We start from the raw sequence: 22,848 nt of genomic DNA on the forward strand, positions 1-22,848 counted from the left end.
AGCCTAAACTAGGTTAGTAGTGTTAGTGATGTAAAGTAAAATTTGCATTGTTCTGAAGTTTTATTTTATTACCCACATATGGATCTACAGTTTACCTTGAAATTTTGGGGGTGTCTGTACAATATGAGTAAGAGTTAACCATTAGTTTTGTCCATAGGTATGTTTCATTGTCCCTACAGTGTTCATTGAAAAAGTCATTCTTTTTCTTCACTGTCAGAGAATCCTCTCACATTCATTAGGAGAAATGTATAAGAGTGTTTATAGCAGTGTCCATATGTGAGAAGATCTGTTTGTGACCCTCTTGTTTTCCATAGGCCAGTGTTATGGCTTATGTCTAGATGTCCCCCAAATCCTCATGTGGTCATAGGTGGGGCTTTTCAGAGGTGGCTGGATCTAGAGTGTGTGATGCTAGAATTAGGTGTGTGACACTGGGATCAAGGATGGATAATTACTAAATTAGTCCACTGATTGGTTTGCCATAGTTCTGAGTGTAGATGAAGGGAAGGCCCACCCTGGGTATGAGTGCTACCTGCCCTGAGGGAGGGTGTGTATCCTGGATAGAATATAAGGGACAGAAAGAGGGCTGCTTTTGTCGCTGTTGCTTCTTTGCTACTTCATTGCTTTGCTGCCTTCTGCCCACCATGAACTGTTTCTCTGCCAAGCCAACCCCCCTTGGAGCCAGCCACTATGAACCGAACCGGTTCTCTATAAACTGAGCTGAAATAAACCTTTACTCCTTTAACTTTGGGTATTGAGTATTTTGTCTCAATAATGAGAAAAGTAACTAAGATAGTCTGGTCCTTGTATCACACTGTTTCAACAGCCACTGTTATAGTTTTATATGTATGTATATATGTAAGTACAATATGTTTGTTATGTGTATGTGTAAGTCATTTAGATGTAAGGTGGAACAAGTTTTCCTACTTTATTCTATTTAAAAAAATATTATCTAGGACATTTGTGGCCTTTTGACTTTTTATTTTTTAATTTTTTTGGTACTGGGGATCGAACTTGGAACCTTGGACTTGCGAGGCAGGTGGTGGAACCACTGAGCTAAATCCTTGGCCCTTTGACTTTTTTTATATAAAGTTTAAAATCTGTCAGTTGCAACTAGAAATGAAATAACACAAAGAACTCTGCTGGGATTTTGGTTTTTTTGTTTTCTTACTGGGGATTGAACTCGGGACCTGTGGTTGCAAGGCAGGCGACAGCACCGCTGAGCTAAATCCCTAGCCCTGGGATTTCTTTTTTTAATAATAATTTTTAAGTCTTTAATGTATAGTCTTGCTGGGATTTTGATTGGACCTGCTTGAATCTGTAGATCAAATTAAGGAGAATTGGAATATTTCCAATATTGAAATCTCTTCCTGGTACACATGGTGTATCAATCCTCCATTTATTTGGGTCTTTAATTTCTGCCAATTATATTTTGTAGTGATGTTGTACAACCTTCATTGAATTTATTCCTAGGTTTTTGTGACTTAGGACGCTATTGTGAATAGTATTTTAAGTTTCCATTGTGTATTACTGAAGTACAAGACATAAAATGACTTATATTTTAGTCTTTTATGTAGCAGTTGTTCTGGATCCACGTACTAATATTATTTTATTTATTTTACTTTATTTTATTTTATTTTTATTTTATTTTATTTTATTTTACTTTTTAAATTTTATTTTATTTTATTTTTTGCTACTGGGGAGTCAACTCGAGACCTTGCAGGTGCAAGGCAGGTGACAGAACCACTGAGCTAAATCCCTGGCCCCACATACTAATTTTATTAACTTATCTGTCACATATTTATGATTTTCTGTGTGCACAGTTTTGTCATTCCTGATTAATGACCATTATATTTATTTCCAATACTTCCATTATACTTATTTCTAATGCTGATTATTACTTTATCTTGGATATTTATATTGGTTAGGCATCAAGTACAGTAGAAATGGTGGCAGTGGATGTCTTTATCTCATTCCCGATATTAGAGTAAATGCTTTCAGCATTTCCCTTTGAAGTGATGTTTGCTGCAAGATCTTTGCAGATACATAGCCTTAGCCAGATTAAGTTCCTAGTAGGGTATTTCTTCATTTCTAAAGGTAAGGTTTATTTTAAAAATTGTCTCTTGATAATGACTTCTTAGTTTCATTTTGATTGCATTGTTCATATGAGTTTAATCCTTTGAAATTTGTTGAGATTTACTTAACAGCCCAGGATATGGTCAGTTTTTATTTTGTCTGCTGGGAATGGAACCCAGGGCTTCACATGTGCTTGGCAAGTGCTCTACCACTGGGCACCAGCCCTGGTCCATGGTCAGTTTTTACATATATTCTTTGTGTTCTTGAAAAATAAATCATATTCTCTAGTCTTGGAGAGCTTTGTTCAATAAAAGGTCTGTTCATTTCTTTTTGTGATTGAATGATATTCTTTTCTGTATATTTATTTATTTATTGTTTATCCATTCATCATTGATGGATATTTGGATTGTTTCTGCTTTTTTTTTTCTCCATTTTTTGGTGGTACTGGGAATTGAATGCAGGACCTCAGGCATGCTAGGCAAGCGCACTACCATGCCCAGACCATTTTATTTTATTTTGAGGTAGGTTCTCACTGAGTTGGCCAGGCTGGGCTCAAACTTTTGGTCCTCCTGCCGTAGCCTCCTGAGTAACTGGGATTACAGTTATACTCTACCACACCCTGCTCTACATTTTGATTTTTATGAATAATTTGGTTGACTGATATGATGATTTCAGTTTCCCTAAATATTCACCAACACTTGATATTTTCTATATAAAAATTATAAGATCATTGTAGTGGGTTCTGAAATGGTATATCATTATACAGTACTTTTGTTTCACATTTGCCTAATGACTAACAATATTGAGCATCTTTTTATGTGCTTGTTGGCTATCTGTATATCTTCTATGTACATTTATATAACTATCCATTTAAGTTATTTGCCCATTTTTAAATTGGATATTTGTCTTTTTTCTTGAGTTGTAAGAATTTTTATATATTCTGGATATTTTATTGATGCATGGTTTGGAAATATTTTTTTCCATTCCTTGGGTTGCCTTTTTACTTTCTTGCTATTATCTTTTAAAGTGTAAGAGTTTAAATGGAATAAATTCCATTGTGTTTGTTTTTCCTTTGATTGCATCTACTTAAGGTTGGTTCCTGACTCTGAGAGGAGGGCATGGTCCTCCCCCATTGTAGAAATTCCATTCTATCCCTACTGTATTGTAGAGCATGTTTGTTATGAAAAGGTGATGAATTACCAAATAACTTTTTCTGTGTTTACTGAGATGATGATGTGGTTTTCCATCCACTCCTCTTTTGTTATAAATAAAGTTACATCAACTCTCTTTTGAATAGAATTTGCAGGTTGCAACCTTTGTTGGTTGAATTCATGTGTCATTCTAAGTCTTGGTTTTTTAAGGAAAAGTCTCTTTTCTGTCTGGTTGAGTAATATTTTTTTCTGAGCCATTAATGAGCAACTGAAGATGATATTTTTATGGCTCATTGAGAATTTTTAGTTGTTTCCAAAGGGAACAATAAATCCTAGTACCTACCTAACATGTAATTGGACATGAAATTTAAAAAAAATCAACTTCTTAAGTAATGAAAAAAGAAGCAAAAGACAAATTTTTTTTTTTGCTTTTAATTGTTTAGGGCAATGAATGGTCCATAAAGCATATTAGTGTTTTACTTAATGTAATTGTATTCTCTCTTTTAAGCTATAGAGAGTAAAATTTGAGTTGTAAATGTTGCTGAAATTGCTATGCTACAGTAATAAAGTTAGGTGACTCAAGATGATATAGAAAATTATTAAAAAGGCTGAAAGGTCTTATGAGTAGCTCTTGACTTTTTTTTAACTTTCTCTAATGCTAACTATAATGAGTATTTACATGTATTGCATGTATCACTATTTACAGAGATCTGAAATGCTAGTCACATGGATATCAAGTCTGTGGGTTATCAGTTCTGATCTGTGGTGGCACTTTGATGTCATCTCGATTGACATTCTCTATTCCGCCACAGAATATTGCTCATTGTTGCTAAAGAGTTTCTCTTTTTAACCTTAGAAACTAGTTGATAAATTAAAACATCTAATTGCGAAGGTGGTGCCATACTTTAAAATTGTTGACAGTTGATTTCCTTCTTGTTTTAGTTCATCTTGTGGATATCTGGAACATGATTGAAGCTTTCCGAGACAATGGCCTTAATACACTGGACCATACCACCGAGATCAGTGTGTCCCGCCTTGAAACTGTCATCTCATCCATCTACTATCAGTTGAATAAACGCCTTCCTTCTACTCACCAAATCAGTGTGGAACAGTCTATCAGCCTCCTCCTCAATTTTATGATTGCTGCATATGACAGGCACGTACCTTACAAGCTTAGTTCATTTTACCAATACCTATCTCTTCATCACTTTTCTTCCATACTGCCCTGCCTAGTGCTGTCAAGTTATAATCATGGTTAAAAGGGAGATTATTCATGGTAAGTCCCTGCTAAGACTGGTCAGCAGTGGCTGACTGTCTGAGGATGTCATGTATTAAGTTCTTTAATAGTATAAAGAATTGCAACACTTGAGACATATTGTTTGGTAAAATTTTAGGTACCTTAATATAGTTGTTCTTTCTCCAGTGAAATATATCTAAGTTGTGAATGAGATTATAATGTTTTCTAGTTGACTTTAATACTAATTTTTTTAAACTATGTAACATAAAATAACTTTGGACTAAGGTATCTTGTTTTCTCTTTATACATGTCTAGAAACCTATTTTAAACTTTTCAACAAATTACACTGTTAGACCATACAATAAGAGAACTATTTAAATGTATCTCAAATTAAAGTGGAAATGATTTGGTGTATTTGTACTCATAGAGAATTAAATTAGAATTATTAAAAAACACAGAATCAAACAAAAAATCATAAAGGATGGAAGCAAGGAGGTTAATGGTAATATTCCAAGAACCAACAATTCATGTTTCTGATCCCTGCTATACTATTGGCTGTTTGATTTGGTTGGATTAATTCTCTCTGCTTCATTTTTTTCTCTATGTAGACTTATTTCGAGTTCATACATTTGTGAAATGTTATTAGTTATACTTTATAGTAGTTAGGATTCCAAATTAGTGATAAAATCATGGGTGTGTCAAAGCCAAATCATAATTTAGCCACTCACTAAATTCACTATGTGTTCATGTTTTCAAATTAGATATAATATCCATATAATAGAAAATTATATAAAGAAAAATTGAATTTAAAAAATAAGAGTATACAAGAGAATCTTTGAAATAAGAGTATTACTGAACCCCAATGCTGTTTTTAAAAAAATAGATCTGTGAATCCATAAGGTTAATTTACATTGTCTAAAGACTAACTCTTTTGATTTAAAATCCTTGTAGGACTGGGGATTTAGCTCAGTGATTCCACTGCCTGCCTCCCAAGAGCAAGGTCCTGAGTTCCATCCCCGGTACCAAAAAAACCCCAAAAAACAAAAACTAAAAACTAAATCCCTTGTAAAAATTTTAATTGTGTAATAAGCAGCATCTTATCATGACACTGACCCACTGAATAAAGTCAGTGCACAGGTCACACAGCAGAAATTAATTTAAAAGGTAATTTCCTTTAAAAGTTAGAAATGAAAATTACCTTACTACCTAAAGATGATAAGCAGGGACTAAGAATTTTGATTCTATAATCATATCACAAAAGTTAAGTACTATTATGCCTAAATCTGTTGGGATTGCTGTAAGAAAACACCATAAAATGGGTGGCTTGTAAATAACAAGTGTAGTTCTCAGAGTTCTGGAGGCTAGAAGACCAAGGTCAGGGAAGATTCTGTGTCTAGGGAGGACCGACCTTTCAGCTTATAGATGATACTTTGCTGTATCCTCATGTGGTGGGAGGGACAAGAGTTTTCTCTGGAGACTCTTATATGGGAACTAATTCCATTCATGGGGGTCCACCGTTATGACCTAAGTACCTTCAAAAGCCTCCTCCTCCTACTACCAACAACTTGTGGCTTAGGATTTAACATATACATTTTGAGGCGACAAAAATATTCAAAACATAGCAAGCATTTGGCTAAGGAATGGAGGGTAAAGAAGAATGAAGAGATACAAAAAGAATGGGAGAGCCAGGGATTTAGCTCAGTGGTTCCACCACCTGCCTCGCAAGCACAAGGTCTGGAGTTCAATCCCCAGTACCAAAAAAAAAGAAAGAAAGAAAGAATGGGAAAACCAAACATAGAGAAAGTACATAGATAACCTAGGACATATTCAGAGAAAACTAGACATGTACAGAAAGGGTAACTGAATAGTCAATCAGAGGAAGATAGGTGAGTAGAAGTGCTACACTAAAAAGAGCTAACAAAGGGCTGGAGATTTAGCCCAGTGGTTCTGTTGCTTGCCTCACAAGCACAAGGACCCGAGTTTGATCCCCAGTACCAAAAAAAAAAAGAGCTAACAAATACATAAAGAGATGCAGGAGTTGAGAAAGTTAAGGAATGTAGTATATCAGTGGGGAGTTTGGTTATTTTCAAGTTGACACAACTTTGAGCATGGGTATCAGAATCTATTATTACATTTTAACTAACCCTGAAATCTGTACAGGCTAAGAATTTATTTTACTCCCTAGATATTTAAAATCAGCTTTTTGTACTAGAAAAAGGAAAGGATTTGGACATGGAAATTTTGGTTTTGAAAATCAAAATATTTTGTTGTTAAATACTTCAAATATTAGTCTTTTTATTGAATGGCCAATTCATGACTTAGGCTGAAGAATCCCTTTGATATATAGATTGCTTACTTATTTCTTTTAATTGAGTTTGTCAGGCTTTGTATTTCATAATTCCTAGGTTAAAATTTAAGTGCAAAAATGATTTAAATTCCTTTACCTCCAAATTTATTGTCTTTTTTTTTTTGCCAAATGGTTTCTGATTATTATTATTATGTGACCCTAAACAACAGTTTGGAACAAATTGAAGCTAAGACTTTCTCCCGTAAAATGAATATTTTCTGAAGATTTGATTTCTTTAATGCTGAGAGTTTTAAGTACTTTGCATTTTGACAATTAAAAACACAGAAAAACACAGAGACCATTTACAAATTTCTGTGTGTAGGGCCTTAGTGAAAACCATAAGGAGTGGTAAAAACATTGACAACCTCATTCTTACCCCCTTTGTCTCCCCACTACTGCACTGCTAGTGTCCTGGGGACAGGTCCAACTGTATGACATCCTTGGCCTTCATCCTTGGGTTCACTTCAAAAAAATCTGCTAGTAGCTACTTAAGTGCTTCCTCTTTCATGCTTAGGTAGGGGGGGCAGAGCTGACTTTTCTCAACATCAAAAAAAAAAAAGCCTGAACTTTCTTCTAGAACTGTGCCCTTGGGTCAGGTATGCATAAGTGTTATGTGTTACAGCTCAGACAAATCAGGATGTGTGCCCTTAGAGGAGACCATAGTTATTCTTACCCCGATCACATACTGCCACATGGTGGGGCACAGTTAAGTTAGACACAAGGGAAACAGCCCTGTTCTCTTTTGTCCCATCCCACTGACCTGCACCTAACTCTGATGATGCTATTTGTGTTATCATTTCCTTGCTTCTGAAAAAGCTGTTTTTTCACATATATAGGTATGGAGTATGGTTTTGTTTGTTTGCTTATTTAGCAGTGCTGGAATCAAATTTAGGCCTCACATAGGCAAGCAGCCTGCCACTCAGCTACACCTTCTATCTGAGTATTGTTTAGTTTTAATTATTTTTGCTAATTATACAAAGGTATCACACTGTATGTGTGATATTAACCTTTTAAATATACTTTAAAGATAAATTCATGTTGCATGTAGTTACAGTTCATTTTCATATTATATACTAGTATCTTGTGTTACTGTGCTATTTTGGCTTTGAAATACTTGAAATATTCTTACATATGTCCTGGTACATGTGTCCAAGTGTTTCTTTTGGTCTTATTTTGAGGAATGTATTTGTTGAGTTGAATAGTATGTTCAGCTTTAAAACATAATATCAAATTACTTTTCCAAATTGTTCCAGTGGGTATGATATCCTTTTGGTACATATTTTGTAGCCTTTGAATGTTTAGTGTTTGACTTGAGATCCAAATTATGCCCATTCATTGTGATTGCCTGGAATTCCCTTAAGATTATTTTCATCTGTAGGTTTTCCCTTTATCTCTTTGTATCAGTGGTGGCGAACCTATGACAAATGTGTTGTTTTTCTTTTAAAGACAAAAGATGTTAGTGTATGAGTTGTTTTTTCTAAACTAAAACTTAAGTATTCAAGGCTTAATTGCAATGTTGGCACTTTGCTGTAAATAAGTGGGTTCTGGGTTGCACTTTGGGCACTCTAAAATGTTTGTCATCACTGCTCTATATATCTTCGGTGATTACAGCATTTACCCTTGAGTTTTCAAAACCTAATATTAATTGGTATTGTTACTCCCTGGGTAATGAAAAGACTGTCAGATACTTTAATTTCATTAATCTTATGTTGGTGTCATTGTGTTTGAATATTTTTATTTGATACATATTTAAAACCAAATGAGAATTTTAAAAAATAGAACCAATGTTTAATTTATTGGTAAGTTAAGTGAGGTTAATTGTGTTTGTTTGTTTGTTTGTTTTTTGGTACTGGGGATCGAACTTGGGTCCTTGCGCTTGCAAGGCAGGCAGCAGAACCACTGAGCTAAATCCCTGGCCCAAGTGAGGTTAATTGTGTTGAAAAAAAATAAGGTCCACTTAATTATTAAGTATACTACATCAGGAATTACTCCATTAGGAATAAGTTTCCTTCTGTTTGAGTAACCTCTTTGAGTCTTTCCTTTGTGCATATCAAATTTTGACATATTCTTTCAGTTTTTGTTTAAAAAATTTACCTTCATTCTTTTTCTTTTGGTTCTGGGGATCAAACTTGGGACCTTGTGCTTGCAAGGCAGGCGGCGGCACCACTGAGCAAAATCCCCGGACCCCCTTCATTCTTTAAAAGTATTTTCATATGTTAGTTATTGATAAATAGTGGTTTTCTTTAGCATTTTAAGAATGTTGCTTCATACTTTTTATCTTCCATTATTTCTGAGTAGAAGTCAGTTGTCAGTGTAATCTTTGCATTTTTAGTGCTTGCCTGTCACTGTCCTCTAGCAACTTTTAGGTATTTGGTTTTGGTGTTAAGCAGTATTACCATGAGAAGTCATGGTGTGATTATCTTGTATTTATCCTGCTAGTAATTCATAAAACATTTTGTATAAGTGGTTTGATATATGCCATCCATATTTTAAAATTCTGGGTTATTTTCTCTTCATACATTGCTTTTCAGTCCTTTTTAATGAAACTTTAATATATGTATAGTGTACCTTCTTACTATATCCTCAGGGTTTTCTCTTACCATCTTTTGTGAATTTGGCATCTGTTTCCCTCTCTGGGCTTTGTTCTGTATAGTACTTTCTTTCTTTTTTTTTTTGTACCGGGGATCGAAATCAGGACCTTGCACTTGTGAGGCAGGTGGCGAAACTACTGAGTTAAATCCCCGGCCTTGTATAGTACTTTCTTTTTTTTTTTTTTGTATATCCTTTTATTGGTACACTTTAGGTGTACAATATAATGACATTCATCATTGGAGATATGCACCTTTACATACTCTCTTGGTTCTTATTTTTTTCCACCTTCCCCTGCCTATAGTACTTTCTTATAATATACTGTCCAGTTTACTTATTTTCTACTCAGTTATACCTAATCTACCTTTAAACCTGTCACATTATTTTCCTGATTTTTTAGTTTGAGAAATTATATATGGTGGACTAAGAAATTTTTGTTTTTTAGTTCTCTGAAAAATATCTCATTACTCTTATTCCTTAAATCTAATAAATATAGTTATTTTATGATCTGTGCTTATAATCTAACACATGTCTTTCCTGTGGTTCTTTTTGTACTATTCTTTATTTCTATTTTCTATTCAGTGTCTTATTTCATATCTTACTTTTAATTTGTTATATACCAGATGTTATATAACACAATTCTTTTTTTATTATATACCAGACAATGCATTACAAAATTATTTCCAGAACGAATTTGAGGCCTAGGAAATGTTTCCTCCAGAAAGGGTATATGTTTGGTTTTGCTAGGTGCCTGGAGATCTTAATTAACCAAGATTACCCCAATTCAGTTTCTGATTCAGTCCTTGCCGATGACAGCACATTTATCTTTGAAACCCACTGCTTGTAGGTTCAGCCTTTGTAACAAGGACATGAGACGTTTTCACAAGGATCCCTCTGCCTTGGCAGGTCCCAGGCTCCATAATCTTTCTCCCAGCCCTCAGTACTATCAGAGTTAATGCTGCACTCTAGCCTTTTTATTTACCCCTCTAAAAGCAGAAGTCACTTTCATGGAAAAATAATTTCATGATTGTGCTCACCTCCCTAGGCCTCCAGTCTCTTCTGCATTGAGTGACTCAATTGTTTTTATTTGCTTTTGAGTAGATTTAAAAAATTTTCTTTCTGTCTCAGAGAAAGAGATGATCGCAGTTAACTTGTCTGCCATTACCAGAAGCTTATTATTTCTTCAAATATTTCCTGTGCTTTTTTCTTTTTTTCTGTTGGCAAACCCTCTCTGTCTTCTTCATCTGTTAATATTTCTCACATTGTGTTTCATTTTCTTTAAATTTGTCTAGTCCTTTTAGAAGAGTTCATCAATTTACTTTGCTGCTCATTAATTTGTCCTTTATCTGGTGCCATGGTACTATTATGTGGAATACATATAATAACCACATCTGTTTTTATTTTTTAGCTGTTGTATGGTGTATCTGATTCATTCTTTTTCATGATTTTTTTTATATTGATAATGTTACTTTTAATATGTTCATTATGCTTTTTTTTTTTTGGTACTAGGGATCGAACTCAGGACCTTGCACTTGCAAGGCAGGCAGTGGCACCACTGAGCTAAATCCCTGGCTCCTAGTGTATGTTTTTGAAACTGGTAGTATTTGGTGTCCACAAATGTTTTTTTGGGGGGTAAAGTGTTGGGGATTGAACTTGGGTCCTGGAACATGCTAGGCAAGTGCCCCACCGCAGAGCTATATTCGTTGCCCATGATTTTCTTTCTGTGGAGTTATAGTCTTGTATCTAATGACTGGTCAAAGAAGAGGTTTTTACTGTGAACCTGGGAAAAACTTGGATGTGTAGCTGGAGTGTCCAAAAATGTGTATAATCCTTTGAAGTATGAGGTGTATCCAAGATGGGAAGAAAAGGTCCCTGACAATTTATTGTTATTTTTTCTCTCATGTGATTCATCAGTTTTTGTTTCATAAATGAGTCGATGGCCTTTACCAAAAGTGCTGGTTCAGTGGTATAATGAAATTCCACCTTACAGATGGAACAAACATGTAAAAAACATAATAAACCTGTTGAAACTAGGTTTAAATAAAATCCACAAAATATATAAATATTATTAAAAGGCCCAGGGTTATTGTTTCCATTTAAAATAATCAATAAGAGCTGGGGATGTAGCTCAGTGTCTCCCATGCCTGCCTTGCAAGCGCAAGGTCCTGAGTTTGATCTCCAGTTTCGAAAAAAAAAAAAAAAATCAATAGCAAACACCTGAGCTAATTTCAACAATCAAAGATTCCCTTAGTGTCACAGTTTATATACAGTGGACCCTTGGCTTACGAACCGAATTCATTTGTGAGGGCTAGTTGTAACTAAAGATGGTTGTAAGTCAAGACTATCAAAACAAAACAGTAGAAAACAGCAAATACGTAGGTTGCACAGGGCCCTGGGTTTAGTGTCTAACATCACCCCCACACCCCAGCAAGCACAAAGCAGAAACAAAAACTTTTTTTTTGGTACGGGGGATTGAACCTGGGTCCTTGTGCATGTGAGGCAGGCAGTGGAACCACTGAGCTAAATCCCTGGCCCTTGATGATAAAAGATAATAATCAGGTCACAGTCTTCCTCACTAGTGATTTTTAAACAAACCTAAAATTTTCTGGCAGTACAGACATTTCGTGTATTTTTTTTTTTTTTTGGTACCGGGGATAAAACTAGGGACCTTGCGCTTGTGAGGGAGGCAGCAGCACCACTGAGCTACATCCCCAGCCCCTCATTTCATGTGTGTACTTGCATCCCTACTCGTCCTTATTCAAATGACAAGAAAAAAGCCCAATAAAATTAGAGTACTTGTGCTCAATGGGAAATTTTTCCTCAGCAGTAACATATTTTAGCTCCTAAGGATCTGATCACAGTTGTTTTAGGGAAGTTTGGGAAATGATAGAGAATGAGTTAGGGGTCCTGAATGTTTTGAAGTAGGGTTTCAGGGTGGGGGACCTGCTGTACAGTGGAGAAAAGTAGCTGCCCTGAGTAGGGCAAGGAGTGGAGCCGGGTACCTGCCTGGTGCCATCCTCTGTGATGCTGTCATGTGGTGAGATGTGTAATGTGTTGCTGCTGAAACAAGTAACCAGCCACAGTTACCTCTGGGTACCTGGTGGCAGAATTGCCCAGGGAGCAGAAATGAGTGTATTTACTCTGCATTTTGTACCTTTTCTCCCTCAAGAAGCCATTGTGGTAATTTCCAAACAGGAATCTTTTCAGATTTTAGCTTCCAAAGGGCTTGACCATTAGCTAATGTTTCAGAAATATTTTTGCTTGTTTATCCTTTCTTTTTTTTTTTTTTTTAAGAAAGGACAAGAGAATACTTTTTCTGAGTATATTCCTTTTCTTTTGCCTTTTTTCCCCCCTGAAACTGATAAGTAGTAATGAGGAGTCCAGAAGAAACTTTTCTATTCTATTCAGTGCCTTGTTCCAAATTAACCTGTTTAAGACACTATCCTCATCGTGTAGCCTCCTTCCTCAGAAACCTTTAAAGACTCCCTGTGGTTTTGCATTCAGCTCCTCATCTTCAGTGTGTCTGATTGTGCCAACCCTTGCTTCCCTGCTCACACCAAACTCTAGTTAACTCCACGAGGCTCTCCTGTTTTTCAACACAGCATGCTCATTTTTTCTTCTTGTCTGTTGGTTGCCCTCAGCCCTACCCCTACCCTAGCTAGCATCCTAGCAATGCCCAGTCTCTTTTTCTTCTTATGTAACTCTTTTATCTTTTTCAGGGTTCATCCCAAGTTTCTACCTGTATTGTAGCTTTCCTTAATATTAGCAACCCCATTGCATAGTTTTTCTCCTTGGTGATGTTCCCTTGTTTCGCAAAATGAAAGATTATTCCCAGATGGCCTCAGGTCAAAATAGGAAATGCCAGTAATTGATTGACTTTCTGTATCCTTTCATCTTATGTAATTTAATGTGAAACAGTTATTTCATAGCTGTAAAACACATTTGTTAACCACATTGGCTTTATTTGTATAGTTCAGTGGCTGATAGTATTTCAATTTGCATACGAAATGAGTCTCCATCAAGATGCTTTTGCAAAATTAATAACAGTCGACATAATGGAAGAATTTACTTTTAACATTTGATAATTATGATTTAGAAGTGAGGTGTATTTCTTATAGGAATAATTTTCTTATAGGAATCTAATGTAGTACAACATATATTTATCCCTCACCTCACCCCAACTCCCTTTCAAAAACCAAATTATAAAGAATTTATAATCATTTTATTGGAGATATTGCTTGATTAAATACAGTTTGAAGGATCTTTTTTTTTTTGATACCGGGGATCCAACTCGGGTCCTTGCACTTGCACAGCAGGCGGTGAAACCGTTGAGCTAAATCCCCAGCCCCTGAAGGATCTTTTTATAAAATAGATACATTGAGCTTAGTAGCTTATCCTATATTTTGTTTTTATTTCATTGTACTATCCAGGAAATAACGAACTACAACATTTCATACAAAACCTATACTATAGGGCCGGGGATTTAGCTCAGTGGTTTCGCTGCCTGCTGCACAAGCGCAAGGACCCGAGTTGCATCCCTGGTACCAAAAAAGCCCCCTATACTATAGAGCCAAAATGTACTTTTCTGAATATTTCATTTCTGTCGTGAGCATTTTAATCATGTGAAATATATAAAGTATGAATTTATGGCTTCTGATGCATACCCTTTGTACAAACCACATTTGCATATGCATATGAAAGTGTAAGTTGATTATTTTGTTAAAACTGTGTACATGCTGATTTTTCCCATTAGTACTTAGAAGATCTGAATGTGTAAATCTAAAAAAACTATTAGCAACCTCAATTTTATCACTTTGATGACCTGAGGTTCTTGTCGGTATCATTTTTTTAGCCTTCAATTATGTAATGTTCTAAACTACTTCATCAGTGTGCACATGAAATTAAAGCCCTTGACAGCAGATATTCTACTTTATTTTATCCCTCAATAAGTATAGCATTGGATTCTTAATAAATGTCCCTAAGATTGAAATGAAAAGCAGTAGGCATTCTGATCGTAATAAAATTGAATAATATTCTAAGTTGATTTTACTTGATTAATCTGTTTGGCATTTTTGCTGAGTGGATTTGTGATTTGCAGTTGATTATTGCATAATCCATTCACTGTGGTTTCATAAATTAAGATTAATTGGAAAAATACAAGTTTTTGATAATAAAAGAAAAATGCTCTTATCCCTTTTAGCAACATGTGATAATTTGGCTGGTAATAATGTTTCTAAAGCAGAAGTCTATGTTCATACAAGAAATGCTAATTTATTTTTGGCAGCATCCATAATTGTTTGCTAAAGATATAGAAACAGCTTGTTTTCTTAAGTAAAAAAATGTTCCCTGTAGTCTCATTTTCAAAACTATTAACTTGCATAGGAAACTTCATGAAGTACCGCACAGCCAGGAAACATCATCTAGATTAGGTTAGTTTAAATATGAAAAGATAAGAAGAGTATGAAACTTTATTAAACTGAAACGAACTGTTTCCCAGCCAAAGGGCACACACTGGTAAGGATTGCAAAGACTGCTGAAGGTACCTGCATGTTAAAACACAGCAGTGTTTATTCAGGGTGACTCACTGTCTGCTTAGCCTGACACGGAGCTAATAATGGTGTTTGCTCAGTGCTGGATAATGAGAACTCTCTTTAGAAGTCATGTGCATGGTTTATTGTCAGGCTCTGAAATGATGGGTCCATGGAAATGAATCATGCAGAGAAGTCTGAGAAGGAGAATCATCATGCTCCTGAGGGAGAAAGGGGGTGTTGGGGGAGGGCTTCTGTCTGGGATTAAAACGACTTGTTTCCTCTCTCTAGTCACTCTCAAAAATATTATCTGGTTCTTTCATTTCTTTGGATAGGGGTTAATATTATTCACTGTTAATCGTGTTACATTTAAAACATTAAACTCATAAACAATTCTGCAGCTATAGTAGGCTAGATTTTAAGTGAGTTATATTGTTTGTGATAACACCATATTAAATATTTTTTTCCAAATCTCATTTGGAGAGAATTGATTCCTTACAAACTTGTACCTTACATTGGAAGTAGTAAAAACATGGGCATCTGGGGCCGGGAATTTAGCTCAGTGGCACAGCGTCTGCCTGGCAAGTGTGAGGTCCTAAGTTTGATCCCTGGTACCCCAAAAAAGGGGCATTTGTGAGGTTGTATATGTCTTGTCCAGGGCAGCTCACTATTTAATTTTAAATGTAACTTGACCAGTATATATTGAATACTTTCAGATATCTGGTGGGAAGGATCAAGAATGAGTTCTTCCCAGAAAAAAATCAGTTTTCCTCATTATGGGGTATTAGGTTGCTAAGCAACTGCAGTTTCTGACTGTGTGCCTCTAATTGTAGAGTAAGAAAACTGAAGCCCTAAAGAAATACTGGAGAAATGGAAGTTAACACCTTTTCTTTGCTTTGTTCGGGGACAGTTTCTGTATAAAAGAAGTTGCATTTAGGCTTAAGGTGGACTGAGGGGTTTCAGTGCCAAGAAAAACATTCATAGGAAAGGAGTCAGTGCTGAAGTTTAGCTTACAAAGTAAGTAGTGGAGAGGAGGAACCTAAGTTGTTTTTCTTTTTGAAGGGAAAATTATGAATAACATTATTTGAGAGGTAAGATTTTATTTATCTATTTATTTATTGCTTAAATTCTTTTATTGGCACATTTTAGGTATATAATACATTTACATTTATCATTGGGTGTTTGTACCTGTACATGATGTATCTTGGTTCTTATTTTTTCCCCATTACCTGTGCACCTTTCACCCCTCCACCCTTCCCTATTTACGTACTTCGTTTCCATTTTTTTTTTCTTTTCTCATAATTTTTCCTTTCCATTCTTCCCTTTCCCCATCTCCTCCCACCACCACCTACCCCTTTGGACCTTTTCCTGTTTCAAAGTATCAATTATTAGTTATTAATCCTTTTAATCCTTATTTACATTCTCAGTTTCTCACACTAGAGAAACTATTCAGTATTTACTGACACATGTGTGTCCTATTTATTTCACTTAAGAGGATGGCCTCAATATGCATCCATTTAGCTATAAATGTCCTCCCTTCACCCCCTCCACCCTTCCCTATTTACAAAGACTTTGTTTCCATTTTTTCCTTTTCTCATAATTTTTCCTTTCCCTTCTTTCCTTTCCCCTACCCCTCCCACTTCCCCTAGCCCTTTGGACCTTTTCTTCCTATTTCACATTATCAGTTATTTGTTTTAACCCTTATTTATACTTTCAGTTTCTCACAGTAGAGAAACTATTCAGTATTTACACATGTGTGTCCTATTTATTTCACTCAAGAGGATGGCCTCAATATGCATCCATTTAGCTATAAATGTCTCTAGTTTCTTGTTCTTTATGGCTGAGTAGTACTCTGTTTTATTAAAAAACCATATCTTCTTTATCCAGTTTCCAGTTGATGGGCACTTAGGCTGTTTCCAAGCTTTAGCTATTACAAACTGTGCCACTATAAACATGGGTACACATATATCTCTGTGGTGCGAGTCTCTTAATTTTGGGGGGAAGATACCCACCAGGGTAATAGCTGGGTCAAATGGGACCTCCAGCCCTAGTTCTTTGAGGTATCTCCACACTGATTTCCATAGTGGTAGCACCAGTCTGCACTCCCACCAACAATGGAGAAGGGTTCCTTTCTCTCCACACCCCAGCCAGCATTTGTTATTGGTTGTTTTCTTGATAGCAGCCACTCTTTCTGGGGTGAGGTGGAATCTCATTATTGTTTTCATCTGCATCTCTCAAATGACCAGTGATGTTGAACATTTTTTCATATGTTTATTTGCTGCTTTTACTTCTTTGTCTGAGAAATGTCTGTTCATTTCAGATGCCCATTTTTGAATTGGGTCTTTGAATTTGGGGGTTCTTGTTTTTTTCAGTTTTTTATAGATTCGAGATAGTACCCCTTTGTCTAAGTTACAGCTGCTAAAAAATTTTTCCCACAATGTAGGTTGTCTGTTAGCTCTGTTGGTGGTTTCTCTTGCAGTGCAGAAGCTTTTTAATAAGATGAAATCCCAAGAGGTAAGATTTTAGGAGTATCCCTCTCGGAGGGTGTGGTGGTGCACACTTATAATCCCAGCACTTGGGAAGCTGAGGCGGGAGGCTTGGCATAAGTTTAACGCCAGCCTGAGCTACATAATGAGTCTAAGATCAGCAAGATCAGCCTGGAATACATAGTGAGACCCTGTCTCAAAAAAAAAAAGAAAGAAAGAGAGGGGCCAGGGATTTAGCTCAGTGGTCCAGTCCCTGCCTTGAAAGTGCAAGGTCCCGAGTTCGATCCCAGGTGCCAAAAAAAAAAAAAAGAGTATCTCTCTACTAATTTGGTGGATGATTGCTTCTTTATGCCAAGTTATACTTTGATTGCAAAATGAGGTTTTTAATAAATATATCTAACTGTCTTTACACTAGTTTGTTTTTATTTAATATTTTCTTTTCAAGAATGAATTAACCTTTTGATAGTAGACATTGTAAATGATGATAAGCATTCTAAGTGGACTATTAATTTATAATTAAGACCTGAGCCCGCTTCCCCTGTTCTCAAGATGTATAGTTGCATACTTACACATTCTTAAATTGAAATGCTCTAAACATTGTGATCCTTAATTTCAGATACCTCTACTTTTACCAGCCTGTAGAACTCCTTCAACTTTTCTTACCTGTTTTCTTTCTCTTACTGAGTTATTCATTGACATAGATGCATATCCCCACCTCAGTAAAGCATGTGATATGAAGTACTCCTGATGTGCATATGGCAGAGAAGAGAGAGGATCCATGATTTGTTGGGTGGAAGTTGTGTGTGGCTGTTGTAGATAAGAAAAATTGTTACAAAGTGGATATGAGAGATGACCTGTTAAGGGATCACATGTAACTGGTAATAATTGAGAGATTGATGAGTTTTCTTACTATGGAGACCCTGATCTGGGTTAGCCTAGACTACTCGATTTACAGGCCAGCATCAAGAAGAGTAATAGTCCCAGTGAATGGAGAAAAATGTAGAGGAATGTATTTTAGTGCTGCTCCAGGTTACTTGAAAATTTTATATGTTCTATATTTGAATATAAGACTCAATCTAGGTCTAGTTTATGCAAAATATCATAAAACATTAGTGTTTCTAAGTCATTTTGAAGATCAGGAAAAAATGTTGTATAAGTGCTAATTATTATTATGATTTTTAGAAGATGACAGTAAAACCTGCTACATGGAGTTCACAGATGAGTACTAGTGGGTTTCAGATGTAGATGGGGTGTAATGGTTTTCATGCTTTTTCATGGGGAGATGAAAGTCTGACCTGCTCTCTTCCTAGTATGTTCGGCTCTGTTACGCTTGCCTTATGCTTGCGTACACAGAGCCAGTTTCTACTCTGTAGCAAGATTAGATATTATTTGGTCTCTGAAGGAAGTGAAATTTGGAGCTAAAAAGATTTATACAAACATAATATTGTTAATTTTCTTTAATCTTTTATTGATTTATCATTGCTGACAAAATAAAAAGTGAAGTCTTAGTATTGCGTTCAAAGCTCTTGTGTTACTAGTTCTAGGATCTGGATGCATATTAAAATAACATAGGGGGCGGGGGATTTAGCTCAGTGGTTCTGTGGCCTGCCTCACAAGCGCAAGGTCCTGAGTTCAGTTCCTGGTACCAAAAAAAAAAAACATGGGGAAGTTTATAAATATAACAAAAATAGAGTGAGCTTTAGGCATTTGAGTAAATTTTTGGTTTGTTTGTTTTCGTTATTTTTTAGGCAGAGTCTCCCTTTGTAGTTCTGGCTGGCCCTGAACTCACTATGTAGCCCAGGCTGGCTTCGAACTCTTAGCAATCCTGCTGCCTCAGCCTCCTGAGTGCTGGGATTACAGGTGTGTGTCACCACGACCAGCTCTGAGTAGGTTTTTTTTTTTTTGGTACTGGGGATCAAACTCAGGGCCTTGTGCTTTCGAGGCAGGTGGCAGAACCCCCGGCCCTGAGTAGTATATTTTTATATCTTACTAATCTACCAATACTGTGGATTTGGTCCCCAGCAAGGGAAAAAAATAGATTTTGGTACATGAGCTTAGAAATCTAAGGATACACAATGACTTTTCTTATTGATATCTACAAAAATGTCATTTTATAAATTTGTGAAATAATATGAAATATTTTGTGAAATAATAAGAAATATACACATTGGTCTTTCGTGCTCCAGCTTCTGGCACAGAGCTTCTAATAACACCTTTGCAGTACCTGAGAGATAGAAGTGCTGGGAGAATCTTTCAGTGTTTGGTCTCTGCCCTGTTCCCGAGATGGAGCTCCTGATGCCCTTGTAGACAGTGTCAGTAAGGGAGGAGAATTTTTTGCTGATAGTTGGTTCCTGATGCAGAGCCCTTAAGGCCTCTTAATTTCCAGAGTGACAGGAAGTCTGACGTAGCACCTAAATCCCTTGGATCTCCTGGGCAATGGCAGTGTCATTTGCTGTAGTGACGTAACTCTTGGTGGGCTCCTATATAGCTGGGGATTGAGGGGGAGTGTTACCAGAGCAACCAGCCCCTGTGGTTAGAGGATTGGGATCTTCAGTCCCATCCCCCAGCTCTGTGGAGTGGAGAGGGGCTGAGGGTTGAGTTGAACTCCAGTGGCCAGTGATTTATTTATTTATTTACTTTTAAATTTTTTTTATTTTTTAGTTCTTTTATTGGTACATTTTAGGTATACAGTTCGTTTACATTTATCATTGGGTGATTGTACCTGTACATGATGTATCTTGGTTGTTATTTTTTTCCCCGTTACCTGTGCCCCCTTCACCCCCTCTGCCCTTCCCTATTTACGTAGATTTCATTTCCATTTTTTTTTTCTTTTCTCATCGTTTTTCCTTTCCCTCTTTTACTTTCCCCTTCCCCTCCCTTCACCCCTTCGTTTTTGGACCTTTTTTCCTATTTCAAATTATCAATTATTCATTTTAATCATTTTAACCCTTGTTTACATTATCAGTTTCTTACACTAGAGAAACTATTCGGTATTTACACATGTGTGTCCTATTTATTTCACTTAAGAGTATGGCCCCGATATGCATCTATTTAGTTATAAATGACTCTAGTTTTTTGTTCTTTATGGCTGAGTAGTACTCCATTTTATAAAAAAACCACATTTTCTTTATCCAGTTTCCATTTGATGGGCACTTGAGCTGCTTCCAAGCTTTAGCTATTACAAACTGTGCCGCTATGAACATGGGTGCACATATATCACTGTGGTATGATTCTTTTAATTCTTTTGGGAAGATCCCCATCAGGGGAATAGCTGGGTCAAATGGGACCTCTAGTCCTAGTTCTTTGAGGTATTTCCATACTGACTTCCACAGTGGTTGCACCATTCTGCACTCCCACCAACAATGGAGAAGGGTTCCTTTCTCCCCACAACCCCTCCAGCATTTCTTATTTGTTGATTTCTTGAAAGCAGCCATTCTTTCTGGGGTCAGGTGGAATCTCGTTGTTTTCATCTGCATCTCTCGAATGACGAGTGATGTTGAACATTTTTTCATATATTTATTTGCTGCTTTTACTTCTTTGTCTGAGAAATGTCTGTTCATTTCAGATGCCCATTTTTGAATTGGGTCTTTGAATTTGGGGGGTCTGATTTTTTTCAGTTCTTTATATATTCTAGGTAGTAGTCCTTTGTCTGAGGTACAGCTGCTAAAATATTTTTCCCATATTGTACATTGTCTGTAGGCTCTGTTGGTGGTTTCTTTTGCAGTGCAGAAGCTTTTTAATAAGATGAGATCCCAGTTGTTGATTCTGTTAGTTCCCGTGCTGCTGAGGTTTTGTTCATGAAGTCTTTTCCTATGCCAATGTCTTCAAGAGTTCTACCTAACTTATCTTCCAGCAGGTTCAGTGTTTCTATCTTAATATTTATATCTTTAATGCGCTTCAATCTTAGTTTAGTGCATGGTGATAGGTATGGGTCTAGTTTTAATTGTTGGCAGGTTGCAATCTAGTTTTTCCAACACCATTTATTAAATAGGCTATCTTTCCTCCAATGATGGTGGTTGGCTCCTTTGTCAAAGATGAGGTGGCTAAGCATGTCTGGAGTTGTTTCTGCATTGTCTAATCTATTCCACTGATCCTCAGGTCTGTTCCTTTGCCAGTACCATGCTGTTTTTATCACAGTAGCTTCGTAGTATAGTTTCAAGTTGGGGTTTGTGAGACCCCCAGCCATGTATCTGTTGATTAGAATTGCTTTAGCTATTCTAGGTCTCTTATGGTTCCAAATGAAGTTTTGGATTGTTTTCTCTAGTTCTGTGAAGTATATTGTTGGAATTTCAATTGACATTGCATTAAATCTATATAGTAGTTTCGGAAGTATGGCCATTTTCACTATATTGGTTCTTCCTACCCAGGAGCAAGGAATGTCTTCCATTTTCTTGTATCCTCTTTGATCTCTTTTTTCAGAGTGCTGTAGTTTTCAGTGTAGAGGTCTTTTGCTTCCTTTGTTAGATTGATTCCTAGATATTTCATTTTTTTGGATGCGTTGTAAAAGGAATTGTTTCCCTAATTTCTCTCTCAGTGAGTCTGTTATTTGTATACAAGAAGGTTGTTGTTTTTTGAGTGTTGACCTTATATCCAGCTACTCTACTGAATCTGTCAATTAAGTCTAGAAGTCTTCTGGTGGAGTTTTTTGGGTCTTCTATGTAAAGTATCATATCATCAGCAAATAATGACAGTTTAACTTCTTCTTTTCCTATCTTTATTCCTTTTATTTCTTTCTCTTGTCTAATTGCTGTGGCTAATGCTTCCAGAACTATATTGAACAGGAGTAGTGATAGTGGGCATCCTTGTCTTGTTCCTGATTTTGGTGTGAAAGTTTTCAGTTTTTGACCATTTAGTATGATGTTGGCTGTTGGTTTTTCATAGATAGCCTTAATCAGGTTAAGATAAAGACCTTCTATTTCAATTTTCTGTAGGGTTTTTATCATGAATGGGTGCTGGATTTTGTTGAATGCTTTTTCTGCATCTATTGAGATGATCATATGGTTTTTGTCCTTGACTCTGTTAATATGGTGTATTACATTTATTGATTTACGAATGTTGAACCATCCTTGCATCCCTGGGATAAATCCGACTTGGTCAGGGTGTATGATCTTCTTGATGACCCTCTGTATTCTGTTTGCCAGTATCTTGTTGAGAATTTTTGCATCTATGTTCATTAGGGAGATTGGCCTGTAGGCCTCTTTTTGGGTTGGGTCTTTCCCTGGTTTTGGAATCAAAGTAACACTTGCTTCCAGGAATGAATTCGGAAGTATTGCTTCCCTTTCAATTTCCTTGATGAGTTTAAAGAGTAATAGCATTAGTTCTTTAAATGTCTTGTAAAATTCAGCAGTGAAGCCATCAGGACCTGGGCTTTTCTTTGTTGGTAAATATTTTATTACATTTTCAGGCCGGGGATTTAGCTCAGTGGTTCTGCCACCTG

General features: G+C 36.3%; 1 protein-coding gene across 17 annotated transcripts in view; it reads left to right on the forward strand.

The window, feature by feature from the left end:
- Dtnb (dystrobrevin beta) overlaps positions 1 to 22,848 on the forward strand; it is a 334,007-nt gene that overhangs the window by 96,060 nt on the left and 215,099 nt on the right. For 15 of the 17 annotated variants that reach the window (XM_087216210.1, XM_087216215.1, XM_087216216.1 and 12 more), the window contains one exon: positions 4,167 to 4,384. In XM_087216210.1, the coding sequence (XP_087072336.1) occupies positions 4,167 to 4,384 (218 nt within the window). The remainder of the gene's footprint in view (positions 1 to 4,166; positions 4,385 to 22,848) is intronic. The other 2 variants (XM_087216204.1, XM_087216220.1) reach the window with 1 other exon arrangement.

Source organism: Heterocephalus glaber, unplaced genomic scaffold (genome assembly GCF_053883595.1).
Source record: "Heterocephalus glaber isolate CG9 unplaced genomic scaffold, H.glaber_assembly_v1.0 deba00001457, whole genome shotgun sequence".
Lineage (NCBI taxonomy): Eukaryota > Metazoa > Chordata > Mammalia > Rodentia > Bathyergidae > Heterocephalus > Heterocephalus glaber.